The 15843-nt window shown below is 31.4% G+C and overlaps 1 protein-coding gene across 2 annotated transcripts; it reads left to right on the top strand.

The window, feature by feature from the left end:
• The first annotated feature begins 1161 nt into the window (after positions 1-1161).
• On the top strand, positions 1162-11188 carry LOC110654506 (reticulon-like protein B21). 2 transcript variants are annotated; one of them, XM_021810529.2, is made up of 9 exons: positions 1171-2632; positions 2741-2803; positions 2889-2991; positions 3123-3197; positions 3301-3445; positions 3535-3604; positions 4107-4172; positions 10592-10714; positions 10844-11188. In XM_021810529.2, exons 1-9 carry the CDS (start codon positions 1423-1425, stop codon positions 11008-11010), a joined length of 2022 nt encoding a protein of 673 aa, XP_021666221.2. In that variant the 5' UTR covers positions 1171-1422; the 3' UTR covers positions 11011-11188. The 2 variants fall into 2 exon arrangements, with proteins under 2 accessions (XP_057994897.1, XP_021666221.2); XM_058138914.1 differs by lacking the exons at positions 10592-10714; positions 10844-11188 and adding an exon at positions 4295-4556 and having other exon boundaries at positions 1162-2632.
• The last annotated feature ends 4655 nt before the right edge of the window (positions 11189-15843 follow it).

Raw genomic sequence — 15843 nt, 5'->3', positions numbered from 1 at the left:
TTTTTTAACTTAAATTATTTAAAAATTAATTTTAATTAATTTTATTAAATATATTAATTATTTATTTTTAAATTAAAAAAAAAACAATCAAGTTAAACGCTTACTTTTCTTTAAAATAACTTTTAACGGTAAATAGAGTGTCTATTTGACACTGTATTTACAGGATTAAAATTATTTTTTTAAATAAAAATATTATTTAGATATTATTAAAAAAATAATTTAAAAAAATTATTTTATTAGTTTAGTATTTATAACTAAAATTTATTAAATTTAATTTTAAATTATTTTTAATACTTTTTAATAATATATTTAAAAAAATAATTTTTTACTTTTTAACTAAATAAAAAATATATTATTCTAATATTTTTTTAAAAAAATATCAATATTATTTTTATTTTAATAATTATAAAACTTAATGATATATTTTTTTATTATTTTGATAAAATAAATTTATTTTCAACACTTTTTTAACTTAAATTATTTAAAAATTAATTTTAATTAATTTTATTAAATATATTAATTATTTATTTTTAAATTAAAAAATAAAAATAAACAATCAAGTCAAACGCCTATTTTTTTTTTAAAATAACTTTTAACGATAAATAGAGTATCTATTTAACATTATATTTGAAGGATTAAAATTAATTTTTTAATAAAAATATTATTTTAAATATTATTAAAAAAATAATTTGAAAAAATTATTTTATTAATTTAATATTTATAATTAAAATTTATTAAATTTAATTTTAAATTAATTTTAATATTTTTTAATATATATTTAAAAAAATAATTTTTTTAATAGTAATTTGAATGCCAAACAGACCAGAGTGTCCATCTTTGGCCAAGGGGGATGTGTTACAATAGCGTATGTAAATGGTTTAGGTGGCACAATTGCTCTTTCTACGACACAAAAATTGCAGTTTTTTAACACCATGTGTTCACTGTTCATTTCCTTTGGCTGCAGACAAAATTTAGAAATACCAAAACAAAAGCAGCCTCTAAGTCACTTGCACTCCATGTGAACCCAGTGACTATGAGGCGGCCTCGGTTACAGTGATAACACTGACCCTTTTACACAGAGGTAAAAGGAATATATTAGCTACCCTAAAACAAGTTAAATAAAAAAAAAAGAAAAAGGGAAGAAGGTATCACCTTCCTCTCAACCCCACCAGATTTTCTTGTGAAAATTAAAAGCAGATCAGAGAAACACCAACAAACCTCTCTCTCTCTCTCTCTCTCTCTCTCTCTCGGTTACTTGGCAAAGCAAAGGGGATTCCTCAAGTGTCTCTCACATCATCACCAAACGCCATTTCTTCCGCTTAAAGACTCTTATCCAGTGTTATTAACACCCATGTCCCAGTAGTACTCAATTACCACAAAGAAAGATAGCGGACAGAGAGTACCTAGATTAAAAAGGATACAATGGATGTCAGCAGGAGAAGAGCTGGGGTTAAAACTAGTGTGGTTGCAGGCTCTGTCTGGGAGAGTAGAATGAAGCTTGATGAAGTCAAAGGTGGTATCAAGGTTTTCAATGGAGATGGAAACCATGATGAGACTGCTGATACTTCAAGGAAATTTCTTAAGAGAGGCCAATCTGGTACTTCAGTGGCTGCCACTGCCAAGAGAAAGACTTGGAAGTCTGAGAGTTTTGATGGCCCAATTCAGATAGCTAAAGGGAAAACTGAGCCTCTACCAATCAAGAATTGTGAGGAACAGTGTAGAGAGTTGATTGTTTCTGCTGATGGAATCAAGAAAAGCTCAATTCCAGCAAGAAGAGGAAGGTCTGAAGGAATCAAAGAGCTTAGTGTTTCTGTGGATGGAATTGATAAAAGCCCAATTCAGGGCAAGAAAGGAAGATCCGAGGAGATCGGTGTTTCTGCTGATGGAAATGCGGAAAGCCCAGTTCAGATAAGAAAGCCAAGATCTGATATAAAAGAACTTGTTGAATCTGGTGCCCAATTGAGGAAATCGAAGTCAGATTCAGTGAATGCTGCAAATCAGTCTGGTAAAGATATTGCAGTTGATGGTGGGATTGAAAGGGACTCAATTCAGTTAATGAAAGCAAAATCAGAGCCTGAGAAAACTTCGGATGAATCAGAGATTAAAGGTAGTGAAGATTCTGTTAGTAGAATTGAGAAGAGTCCACCTGAAATTGTGGAAACTGGATCTGAGGAATCTTGCAAAGAGTTTGGTGTGTGCAGAGAAAAGGTCATTCCTAGCAATGAAGCCAATGGGGCACTAATCAAATCACCTCCTCAACTCTTGGCGGATAATCAAGATGATCATGATGATATGGTTATTGATGGGGATGAAAAATTAGATGGAGATGAGGAAGAGGAAGGAATAGATGAGGAGGTGGAGATTGAGATTGAGAAGAAGAGCCTTGAAGTTAAGGAGATTCAAATACCAGAAGAGAAGACTAAGAAAGTGGAAACAAAAGCATCATCACCAGAACATAAACCCAAGAAAGTAGTGAATGAAGAACAGAAAACCAAGAAAACAGTGAATGAAGATAAAAGGGTTTATCAATTTAGGAATAGAACAACACCCGTTTCTTCAACGGTGAATAAACAGCCTCCTCCTGTATTAAGGAGAGCAACAATTTACCAAAATCTTTCAAAACCCACTGCAGGTAAGGATTCCTTATCTCCTAATTTGGATGTAATTTAATTCATTGAGTTATTCTCTTTGTTAAGATTGCTGGGTCTGAATGTTTTATCATAAATTTATTTGTTTGCAGCTCCAGTTAGTAATGAAAACCATCAGAGTTTCCCAGAAACTCATAGCAAGCTGCAAAATCTAGGTGGGATTTCATTTCTCGGAAAAAGTTGAATTCCCTCTTTCTAATCCTCTAAATTCTTCTATTTTTTGGCAATTTTTTTCCACAGTGAATTTAGTGATGTGGAGAGACATGTCGAGATCTGCATTTGTCTTTGGAATTGGCACATTCACCATAATCTCTTCCTCCTATACCAAAGATCTCAATGTCAGGTCAGAAATCACAAACACTGAATTCCATGCTGGCTTCTATATTCCTTGTTTGTTTAATAGTCATCTGCTCAAAAAAAAAAAAAAAAAAAAAACCAAGACTGAACTCCGTTTCTTGAACATTTCTTGCACAGCTTTATTTCTGTGATTTCCTATCTGGGTCTTGTTTATCTTGCAGCCATTTTCTTGTATAGATCACTTATTTGCAGGTAAATCAATCCTCTGCATCAATAATCAAGAAATTAATATTAAAAAAAAGAAGACTATTAAATTAGTCTCATAATTTCCTTTTCTTCAATATTAAAATTGCAGGGGAGTTATATATATAGAAGATTCAAGTCATGTGGTGGGTGAAGAAGAGGCAATTTGGTTACTAAAATTGGTTCTACCATACTTGAATGAGTGCTTGTTGAAAATTAAAGCCCTTTTTTCTGGGGATCCTGCTACTACAATGAAGGTATATTTTCTGTGATTTTATTTTTAAACTTTTGTTCATATTTATTTTGAGAACCTTGCAGGAACTTTGATGAACTATGATAATGGCAGATGGCAGTGCTGCTGTTTGTTTTTGCCAGGTGTGGCAGCTCCATAACCATCTGGAATATGGCCAAATTGGGTATGTTTTGAGTCTTAAATTACATAAATGGTTCCACATCCTATAATCTTGGAATTTTTATTGGGTATAATTTTATTGTACATATAATAATTTAATTATAATTATTAATTATAATAAGATCTACATAAAATTTATAATAATTAGTGATAATTATACATATGTTAATTTTATTGGATAATTTTGTCTTATCTTACTACTTCAATTTACACTCTCTTTAAAATAAGGTAGAGTAAAATATAAAATTTTAAAAGTAAAATTTTTTAAAAGCAAGATTTTTTATGATTTTTAAATTTTTAAATTTTTTTATTATTTGAAATGAAGGCAAAATTTTTAAAAGATGAAGCCATTGAATTAGTAGTCCAATCATTGATTATTAGAAGGAAAGTCTATCCCTTTTAAGAGTTTTTGAAATGTAAAAAAAAAATTGAATTCAAGATATTATAATTTTAATAATTTCTTTTTTCACTTATTTACTGGAACTTGGTTGTGCTCTTTGCCTCAGGTTTTTTTGGGGTTTTTACAGTGCCAAAGGTCTGCTCTTCCTACTCTACACAGTTAACCGCTTACGGTAAATTCTTCAATTTATTACCTTCTTTTTGTTTTCTTGCAATGTTTGGATGGAGCTATCTTACGATGCCGTTAGACCACACCAGTTAATGTACTCACTCATTAAATCTTACGCAAAAACAGTGGACCCCATCATGTAACGGTGGTGGAACGCAAGTTGAGATGGGCCTACCACTACAGGATTCTTTTCTTGTCTACCCTTAAGAAATTGTAGTGGAAGGTAGGTCTTGTGTCTGGTGTACATCCGTTGGGTCCTACATTACTCCAAGTCCATCTCCATCATGACCTCGATTATCTCTAACCTGGGATGCTAATTTAGGACTCAACAATAATTCTTTTCCAGAAAAAAAAAAACCGTATTTCGTTTCAACATTTGAATTATATATTTTAAATGGATCAAATTGATGCATGAATGTATTCATTTTATTACATAAAAATTATCTTGAAAGTAATCTGAAAACAAAAAAAAATTTACACCCTATTCAACAATAATTTTTAACAATAATTTTTAAAATGTTATTTAGTATTTCAACTCTAATTAAAATATTATTTCTCTTATTTTTATTATTTGATAATATATAATATTTATATTAGTGTTTAGAGATTGAAGCTAAAGTTATTTTTCATACTTTTTAAAGATTGGGAGAGCGTTTTGATTAGAGTCAATAAGATAATATTATTATTTTTATATTTAATAATTAATTTAATAATTATTTTTATCCAATATTTTTACTTTAAAAGTATTATATAACAATTAATTGTTAACTTCTACCGATTAGTAATGGCAATTATTATTTAATAACTAATATTGCGAATAGGGCTTTACAACCCATTAAAAATATTGTTCTTTCCAAGGGTGGAACTAGTGTAATTTTTGGATCATGGCCCTCCAAAAGTAATATAATTAAATTTTATGTATAAATTTTATTGTATTTTTTTAAAATGATTTTTTTGTTCCTCCAACATTTTACCTGTAAATTTTAGTAATTTTTTTTAAATTATTATGTCTTTTTAATATTTTTATTTCGACATCATTTATTCATATTTTTATATTATCTAATTTTTGTCTATTAATATTTTATATTTTTATTTTGATCCTTATATTTTTTATTAAGGTTTCATTTATTTATTTTTCTTAATATTTATTTTTAGTCCTTTAAATATGAACATTTAGTTCCGTCCCTGGTTCTTTCTTTTCCTGTTTTAATCACTTAGGTTTTTATTTTATATATAAAAAAATATAGCCTGACTAAGAGCGTGCACTAGTCAATTTTGATTCAAATTTTAATCAATTAAAATCGAACTAGTGAAATCAACTACGTTTGATTTGGTTGAATATGGTTGATATACAATCTAGAAAAGATAACCTTAGCTGCTAATATGAGAGATTTGGTGAGTTTAGTTTGAAGCAGCTTTTCAACATTAGTTGTGAAAAAGGTTTAAATTATAACTAAATGCTCAATTGACATCGAGAATCAACTGTAGCTGAGATTTTTAGTTAATTTTTTTTACTATTCAAATGGTGGCAATTGCTTGCTAATATTTAACGATCAATATATGGTATTTGACTTAATTTATGAAAAATAAATTTATAAACACCTGGTACTTATAAATTAATGTGAGTTTATAAGTATTTAAAATTTTAAACAGTTAAAGAGTTTTTAAGTAGTTGATAAATAGTTGATGGATTTGATAAAAAATAGTTTATAAGTATATTTATTATTAAAATTACTAAAAATGATAGTAAATGAATTACGTGGTAGAATTTTAGTAATATAATAATGTACTTAGTCAAAATAATTTATAAGTATAGTGCTTAAGCATCAAAATAAAAAGCTGATGCTTTCAGTTGATTTTTTTTTTAGTTTATAAATTCTATTTATAAGCTCAAAAAATATTATAAATGAACAGTTTAGTTTTATTTTTAGATTTTATAGGACGAGCACCCTCTTAATCGTATATGCTAAGCTAAACAAGCTTTAAAACACTAAAACTAATAATTTTAGCTATTAATAATTGATTCTGTATTTATTAATTACCTATCATTGATTATCAACAGCTGAAATAAACATGTTATAAACTTAGAAATTGAACGAAATGGGGAGAGAAAAATTAACTAACTAAATTAATTTAATTTTTTTGGATATAATACTAAAAATTATTAATATTAATTATTTAATTGTTAAGAATTATGATTTCTGTTTAGTTCAATTTTATCATAAAATTCATTTTTATTTGTAAATGAATTCTATGATATGATAGAATTCATTTGCAAATGAATTTTTTTGTTTGATATATTTTATATTAAATGTGGGATTCATTTCAAATGAAATGAATTTAATTTTATGTTTGGAATAAATAAAATAAAATAAAATGAAATATAATAGAAGGATAATTTTGTCACTTAAAATATTTATGATTTTAAGTTTAGAATTCACTTGCAAATTCTATTAATTTTAATAGAATTTGATTTAGTTATAATAAATTCTATGAAATAGATTATTAAGAATTTTAAATGAATTTTCATTTAAACTAAACACTAAAATTTTAGATCTAAAAATGAATTTTAAAAAATTTTATGAAATTCATTTATACCAAACACTACTTAAGCAAACGATGATGAGCATCAGTGTATCATTAGAATAAAAAACTACATTAGTTTTGTGAAAAGTATTTTTCTTGAAAATATGTTTTATATTTTTTTAGCGTTGGAGACTCAGAATAAGAGAAAATATTTTCTTTATAAAAAAAATCAAAAAATAGATTAACAAAAAAATATCTTTTTCATAAAAAAAAATTAAGTCTTTTTAAAGGAAATAACTTCCTTTTTTTTAATAGAGGAAATTATTTTCTTAATGCTACTCGCCCGATCCCATTCATTCGTGGGATGTTCGCCTACTCAGTCGGAATAACATTTTTTGCATATGGGATGTTTGCTCGTTTAGCTGGTACAAGGACGTTCACCCACTCATCCATGGGACATTCGCCCGTCTAGCTAGTATAAAGACGTTCACCCACTCGCCCATGGGATGTTTGCCCACTTGCTCATGGGATGTTCGCCCACTTGCTCATGGGATGTTCGTCCGTCTAGCTGGCATGAGAATGTTCATCCATGGATCATGCTCGCCTAACAGGCATAAGAGGCGCTTAAACATGGGAGATCTAAGATTCTCGCATGACGAGTTAGAATCCTAACAAAAAGATGACTCTTGGACCAAAAAGAACTCTATCAATAGGATAGTCCGAAATATTCCCGGATCAACTCCCTATCACGACTTAATAGTCGTGATCCCAATGGGAGTCTCTAACTGATATATATATATATATATATATATATATATATATATATATATATATATATATATATATATATATATATATATATATATATATATATATATATAGGATTGACCCGTGCACAGGGTCTAATCTCTATTCACTCAACTCTATTCTCATTCTCCAGAATCCTAATGCTAACTTAGGCATCGGAGCGGTGGTCAACTAACCCACCCGATGCTTTATTGTTTTGCAAATCTATATCCGTGGAGATTTCTGTGAAGCATCATTGGCGTCGTCTGTAAGAAACCACCAAATAATTCTCTTGTGATCGCTGTTGTCTCCACCAAACCATGGCCTCATATCTAGTAGTTGAACCACCAATTATTGAAACACCACCCACCAACAATGGCACCATCAATAGTGCCATAGTTGCAAATAATGCCATAATGCAACTAATACCAAAATAGATGCTGCAGCGAATCAAAGAATTGGAAGCTAAAAATTTGGGCCTAAAAAATCAGGCCATGCAACTGGATAATTTTAGGGCCTTAGAAAATAGTACTACAATCTGAGCCAATGAGGGATAGAAGTCTAACTCAAAAAAGAGAGAGAAGAAAGACCTAGAAGTTGACTCAGTTAAAAGAGGTATTAATTGGAGATTGGTTCAAGTAGTGAGAAAGGTACAGAAAGAGGTAACCTTGGAAGATGTTTTGGGTGTGGGAGACTATTCTCCTTTGTTAAAGGAGATTTTGGTTGAGCCATTCCCTACAAATTTCAAGCTCCCAAATTTGAACAAATATGATGGAAAGTCCAACCCTCGCAGTCACCTTGTTAACTTCTGCACTACCATACAACTCCAGAATGTCAATGACTTTATCCCCTGCAGGGTCTTCCCATCTACCCTAACCGGTATAGCACAAAGGTGGTATTAACACCTCCCAATAAATTCCATCCAAAACTTAAACCAACTGGCAAGTGACTTCAAACAGAAATTTATCACTTACATCCCATCAAAAAAACTATCCTCTGACCTACAAAAGATCTGGTAGAAAGAAGGGGAGAGTCTCTAAAGTTACATAGACCGGTTAAATTTAGAAGCCATACAGGTGGAATAACTAAATCACGAGACAGCCTGTAAAGCCCTAAAAAAAGGTTCCACCAATGTTATATTTGTCGATTATTTGATAAAAAAAACCCTGCACGGACATACTACAAATTGATGGAGAGGGCACAGAAGTATATTCGGTTAGATGATGAAAAGAAGGGTGAGCTACAAATAGAGAAATTTAAAGAAGGATAATAGTAAGTGATGAAAAGAAGGGTGTCTCATCTGGGTGATCAAGCTACTTAGATAGAAGACGACAGTGCTTAGATCATAGAACATCAAAAACTTAAATTTTATCAGTAAAATTACTTTGATTATTTAAATAAGGCAATTACTAAACTATGTAGTCTTTTTATTTATCTATTAAAAGATCATATTTGATTTTCTTCTTATTGTGTTTTCAGACAAAGGTGTTTATTTGCCTGCTTATTGGGCCGAATTTACTCGCCCATTTTAACAAAGACGTTTATTTGCCTGCTTATTGGGCTAATTTTACTCACCCGTCTTAAGAAAGGCGTTTATCTGCCTGCCTACTGGGTTTACTTTACTCACCCGTCTTAACCAAAGCGTTTATTCGCTTACCTACCGGGCCAAATTTACTTGCCCGTCATAACAAAGGTGTTTATCTACCTGCCTACCGGATCGAATTTACTCGTCCGCCCTAACTAAGGCATTTATCTGCCTACCTACAGGGTCAAATTTACTCACTCGCCATAATAAAGACATTTATCCTCTTATCTACTGGGCTGAATTTACTTGCCTGCCCTAGCTAAGGCATTTGTCCGCCTACCTACCGGGCTGATTTCATAAGCCCACCGTAAGGCATATATTCGTCTACCAAATTAGCTAAGGCATTCATTCACTTATATAAAGGGATCGAAAACTCGCCAACTATTCTTAAGGCATTCAATTGCCCATCTACCAAGGTGTCCAATCGCCCACTGGCCATAAGGCATTCAATCGCCCATTTTGCTAAAGCGTTTGCTCGCCTATCTCACTAAGGCATTTGCTCACTTGCCTCGCCTAAGGCAATTATTAACACTTGATATACAAGGAAAAGTTCACTTGCCCAGGCAAAGAGTTTATAAATCTTCCAAGCGATGGGCATTAGTCCAGGCTAGCAAAACACATAAAAAGGACAAGATAGAAGAATCGAACCTAAAGATTCGGATAAGATGGGGGGAACTAATGATGCTACTTGCTCGAATCCCACTTTATTTGTGGGATGTTCGCCTTCTCAGTAGGAATAACATTGTTCACCCATAGGACATTCACCCATCCAGCTAGTATAAGGACGTTCGCCCACTCGCCCATGGGACGTTCGCGAGTCTAGCTGATATAAGAACATTTGCTCACTCGCCCATGGGACGTTCGCCCATCTAGTAGGCATAAGGATGTTCGCCCACAAATCATGCTTGCCTAACAGGCATAAGGGATGCTCGAACATAGGAGATCTCCCTCTCATGGGAAGATCTCTCTCTCCCAGGAGAGGATTCCAAGATACTCGCATGACGAGTTAGATTCTTGACAAGAGGATGACTCCTAGACTAATAAGAACTCTATCAACAGGATAGTTCGAAGTATTCAGGGATCAATCCTTATCACGATTCAACACTCTAATCCTAGTGGGAGTCTAACTGATACCTATTTTATATATATATATATATATATGAAAATTGACAAATACACAGGGTCCAATCTCTATTCACTCAACTTTATTCTCATTCTCCATAATACTAATATTGACTTAGACACCGGAGTGATGGTCAATTAACCCATTAAGTGTCTTCTTATTTTACAAATCCATAGCCACGTAGATTTCTTTGACAACATTATTTTTAAATTTTAATAATTTTATTAAAATATAAAAATATTTATATAGACATAAATATATATCATTAATTTAATTTTATAATAAAATAATATAAAATATTTTCTTATAAAATAATTTTTATAAAAAATATTTTTCATACTTTTTTTTTTTCGAAAACAAACAATGTGTGCTGATATTTTTGTGTAATAAAATGGACATGTAGCTAAATTTTGGATCCGACGGTTTCGAGATGCGTGGGACTCATGCTCGCACAAGAAAGCCGTTGCTTTGGCCATTTTTACCCTCGTTTGGAACCTCTCTTCCATGGTTGCTCGAGTTTGGGCAGGCGAGTAAACCCTCGTCATTTCAACTATTTTTTTTTTTTTTTAAAACATAATTGATTCTGATTGATATATTTAAATCCAATTTTACTTATTAAAATAATAATTTATTATATTTTCATATTGTTATGCAGTATTTATGATGTTTGTAGCCGTTCGATATTATCAGCAGTCTATGGAAGCATATGATTGGGTGGAAGACGATGCGGTAGCGGGGGGTGATGAAAGTATTGGTGGAGAAGAAAGTCAAAGAAATGGGTCCATTTCAGTGGACGTAAATAAAATGAAAAAAGTGTCATAAAAAGTATGCATATGATTTATAGGAAATAATGAAAAAGGTTATCTCATTTTAATTATTTTTATTTTTATTTTTTAGTATTTATTTCTGTGAATATGTTGTTTGGGACAATACTAACAAAGCTCTACAGAGCAGCTTATGATTTTTGAAAAATAATTAATTTCTTCATTTCTATTACGCATTTTACTGTATTCAATTTAAATGATTCTTGTGTTAGAAATTCAATAATTTTATTTAAATTCAAATAAAAAATCATTAAAAACAATCCGTCTCATCTCAGTTTTAACCCTTTCACATCTTGGTTAATGGTTATGTGCTGAATTTTTCTTGAATTGAAGGAGAAAAATTTCTTCAATAGGCTACCAAATCAAATTTTCTCAAAAAATTGTGAAATGATAGTATTTATGTTTTTTTTTATTAATTAGTAATTGCGATATTGGTTGAATGCAAAGTGTATATATATATATATATATATATATATATATATATATATATATATGCCTTGTTTGGTAATAAATTATAATAACTTTTAAAGTAATGTTTAGTGTTTTAATTTTAGTCAAAATATTATCTATTTTATTTATTTTATTTCATGGGATGTTTATACTAATATTTAGAGGATGAGAGAGTAATTTATAAAAAGTTATTCCTCCTCACTTTTTAGTGTTAAGTGAATATTTTGATTACTAAAATTTAATGGTTAACCACTAATAAAATAACTGGTCAAACAGATCATAAGTAAGGACGAGATTAAAATGGGCTAATGGCAGAATTAAAAAGATTCAGGTGATGGCCTTCATGATTGGGCCAAAAAAGATAAAAAAAAAAAAATCTTACTTTTTCTAACTCTTCAGGGTCCAGATGGGTTGAGCGTCTGACCCAACATTTTTTTTTTTAAATTTGATTTGCGCCCGCTCAAGACATTAATTATATTTGATGTCTAGTTAAATTTATTTCAAATTTTCATAAGCTAAAAACAAAAGCAATCTTATGGATTTGGTTTATTTTTGACGCAAAGGAGGGGAGATCTCAAAAAGAATAAATTCATTGGGTGTGCCCAACAAGGTTAGAGCCAGCCCCACCTTGAAAATCAGAATTCAACAGGTCCAAAACCTGCACTGACGGAACATGATCACCCAACTTAGCATTAATCTTTTGGATATGGTTTTTCAAGGCTTTGTAATAATAATAATATTTTTTGTGGGGTTGCATTTCTAGCTATTGATTTTGAAAAATAGACTAATAGAATAATAATAATAATAATAATAATAATAATAATAATAATAATAATAATAATTATTATTAAAATACAACCTAATAATAATAATAATAATAATAATAATAATAATAGTAGGAGACATGGAATTAGTTAGGTTGGTGGCTAATTTTAATGTGAAAATGCAATATACCACATGATCAAATCCAACAGTTGGGGACAGAGCTTGAATTGTCGCTCTCAAAGTCCCGGCTAACCCTACACTATTTAAGCCCATTGCGACGAATGAGTTTCTAACCTAAACCTAATGACCATATTTGTAGTTAACTACACCGAAGCTTGAAACCTTAATACCAATTGATTTACACTTGTAGGAAAGTAATTGCTCAAAAATTATGATTTTCACATGTTTAATTGATATATTAAATTCTCGGGAAGTGAAAGTGTACTGCCTAAACACTTAGCCACATAATAATCAATATATAATTTTTTTATGACATTTTTTAATTAAACTTTTTTATAACATAATAATAAATAAAATATAATAAAAAATTTATCAGAAAATATAATAAAATTCTGGGGTTTAATTAAATTTTTTCTTTATGTGAATGCACATTGAATACAAAATAATGCCATAATTTTTTTTCTATGTAATTGTAGAGAAAATCAAAAGGGCGAAGTTGAAAGTAAGAGGACTTAATGTTAAGGAAGTTGGAGTTCCTTGAATTAGGCAAGGGAGTTTACTTCCCTACATATAAAAGAAGTACAACCTATCAACCATATGGTAAGTTAAACAACCATGACAAACAAACAAACTATTCTTTTATATTTCTTAGGAACTTAAACATTCCTTGCTAAGTTTTTTTTTTTCGAAAGATATTGTAGATTACATTAATAAACTGGCCAGAGGCCCAAATATAGAAATAAGCCCTTGGCCATACAGGCAATACATCCAGCAACAATACTCAAACTCTGCACAAAGAAGGCCTAATAAGCCCAAATCAAGAAAAAACCCTCACAGAGGATGAATCTAAACCCAACCCAATGCTCATGACTCGGAAGGAATGCTCGCTGCGCCGTAGAGAAATATACCAGAGGATGCTCGGCGAATAACCATGGCTACCTCAGCATAAACAACATATTAATATCGGTTGGAGGTGAAGCAAAACGATTGAAGCACCATTAGAGGGTTGAAGAAACGGCTGGAAAAGTCTTAAAAGAAGACCCTTTAGATAATAGCGACCCCATAAGCAGCAGGAAGAGACGCTGGAAGCCCATACAGCCCAAAGACTCCTTGCCATGGATCTGTCATCGGTGCTACAGGTGGAGAAAAAAACAAAGCTCTCATGCTGGCCAGCGATCACCCATAGGCGTTGGTAAGGACCCCGAGATGTCTGCTTCTCCTGTCTCTTACAAAATCAAAACCATACCTTTAAGCAGAACACTACCCATTACTGTGAACCACTGAACAATGGCTGCACAAGATTCCTTGCAAGCAACAATCATAGGAAAAAACAGCAGAAAATGAATGTATCGAAGTTATCGCAGCCACTATAGCAACTCCCTCTTCCTTTTCCGCAGACTGCACTCCAACGACTAAAAAAACTATCTACAATTCCACCCAGAGTGGAGAGGGAACCCACAAGGTAGGTGGGAGGGGGGACGGCCCTCCCCCACCCGAAGGGGCAAAGGAAGGCTGCCTGGTGCGGCAGAAATCAAGCTCTTGAAACCCTAGAGAAACACAAAAAAAAAAAAAAATGAAAGAAAAAGATTCCTAGCTAAGTTAACCCCAACCAAATAAACCCCTTACATGGCTTTTGAAGAGGTTTAATCTTCCACGGACAAGACTTACACTTCAAGGACTTTTATTCTCCATGGTTTCTTAGGATCTACTCGCAATTGGTATTTAATCTCTTGAAATCTCGCTTTCTCTCTCTTTCTGTCCAACTCTTCTTCTTCTTTGACCATTAGGCCAAAGTTTAATGATAAGTTTAATCTTTACATAGTGTTTGATTCACATGTTGTATATAGTTAATAGCTGATAAACACTTAAACAAATATCAAATAGATAAATTAGAGTATTTGATAAATTTATAAAAATAAAGTTGATAACTGATGTGTAGTTGATATGGTACTAATTAGCTGCAGTTTGTATCAACTATATTTTTAGAGCTGTTTGATAATTGATTTGATTTGATTTTTTTATTTTGATCATATTATTCTTTTCTATTTAACTCAAAAATTAATATTATTAATATTTTTATATTTTTGATTTATAATTTTAATATTTTAATTAACACATTTCAAATTTGTTAAAGTATTTTTTATTAATAATATAAAATATAAAATATTTATTTATATTTAAAAATTTAAAATTAATTATAAATTTTTTCTTTATTAATAATAATAATTACTTTATTATTATATCTATATTTTAAAATTATTTAATTATTTTTTAAAAAAATTTAATTATTTTCTTATTTTAATACTAAAATAAATAATATAATATAATAAATTAATAATTATATTTTTATTTTAATAATATAGAAGGGACATTACAGAAAGTATTCTGGTTCTTCAGGATCCAAACCCCCTTTCAAGCAAAGAAAAGGGAAGAAACCAGTCAGGTACTTTCGAAAGAAGAGAACAAGCACAAAGAAGTCTGATCGGCGCTATATCTGTGGCAATCGGGGTCACTATACAAAGAATTGCCCCAAGAATCCTAACAAAGCTATCAAGTTTTTACAATATATTCAGCAGGCTTCTCACATCTCCCTGGAACAGACGATAATGAATTTTTGTTCTCTGAACAAGATGAACCCAATGAAGATACTGTCTTTGCCCTTGGAGCAGATACTGATTTTGACCCAGACTACTCCTTATCCTCAGATGAATCAGAGTCAGATACTGAGGCCCATTACCCTTCTTACCTGGCCCAACATATCCAACCCTTACACCAAACTCACAGCCCAGACATTATTCCGATTCCCCTAGTCCCACTTCACATCCTTCCTAGCAAATATGATCGGCCCATCAGTGTTATCGGATTCCTTGATATCGGGGCTCATAAAAGCATGATGAACCTAGTCATTTTACCTTCGGAATACTGGATCCCTCATACAGAATACTTTAAGGCAGCGGATGAGAATATTTTCAAGACCAGTCTCATTACCAAGCAACCCATCGTGATTCAGTTCTTTCCCACCTGTATCCTTTGGACCAAGGTTATTGGGTCAGATCTTCCTAACAAGGATTTGCTGATAGGTTTTAACTTATACCAGCAAGCGAAGCATCTGATTCTTCCAACAGGATTAAAATAAAAAAAGAGTTTTCAGCCATTCACTTCTATCCCAAGACTATACTCTTTGGCTGATCCATCATCTGAATTCCAAGAACACAAAGAACTCCTCCTAAGGTGCTGTGCTGACTCTCATGCACAATTTCATCATCACCACCCCTTGTGGAGAAACCCAGAGTTCTTTCTCAATCTTTCGTTCAAGCTCAATGAAGATATAAACCTAACCAAAGCATCACACTTGGGAATAAATCCTACAGACTTGGCTCTAGCCCAAGAAGAGTGCAAACCGTTACTCCAACAAGGTCTCATAGAACCCACATCC

The sequence above is a fragment of the Hevea brasiliensis genome, chromosome 17 (genome assembly GCF_030052815.1).
Source record: "Hevea brasiliensis isolate MT/VB/25A 57/8 chromosome 17, ASM3005281v1, whole genome shotgun sequence".
Taxonomy (NCBI): domain Eukaryota; kingdom Viridiplantae; phylum Streptophyta; class Magnoliopsida; order Malpighiales; family Euphorbiaceae; genus Hevea; species Hevea brasiliensis.
Note: the sequence above shows the minus strand (reverse complement) of the source record. Positions and strands in the feature narration are given on the sequence as shown.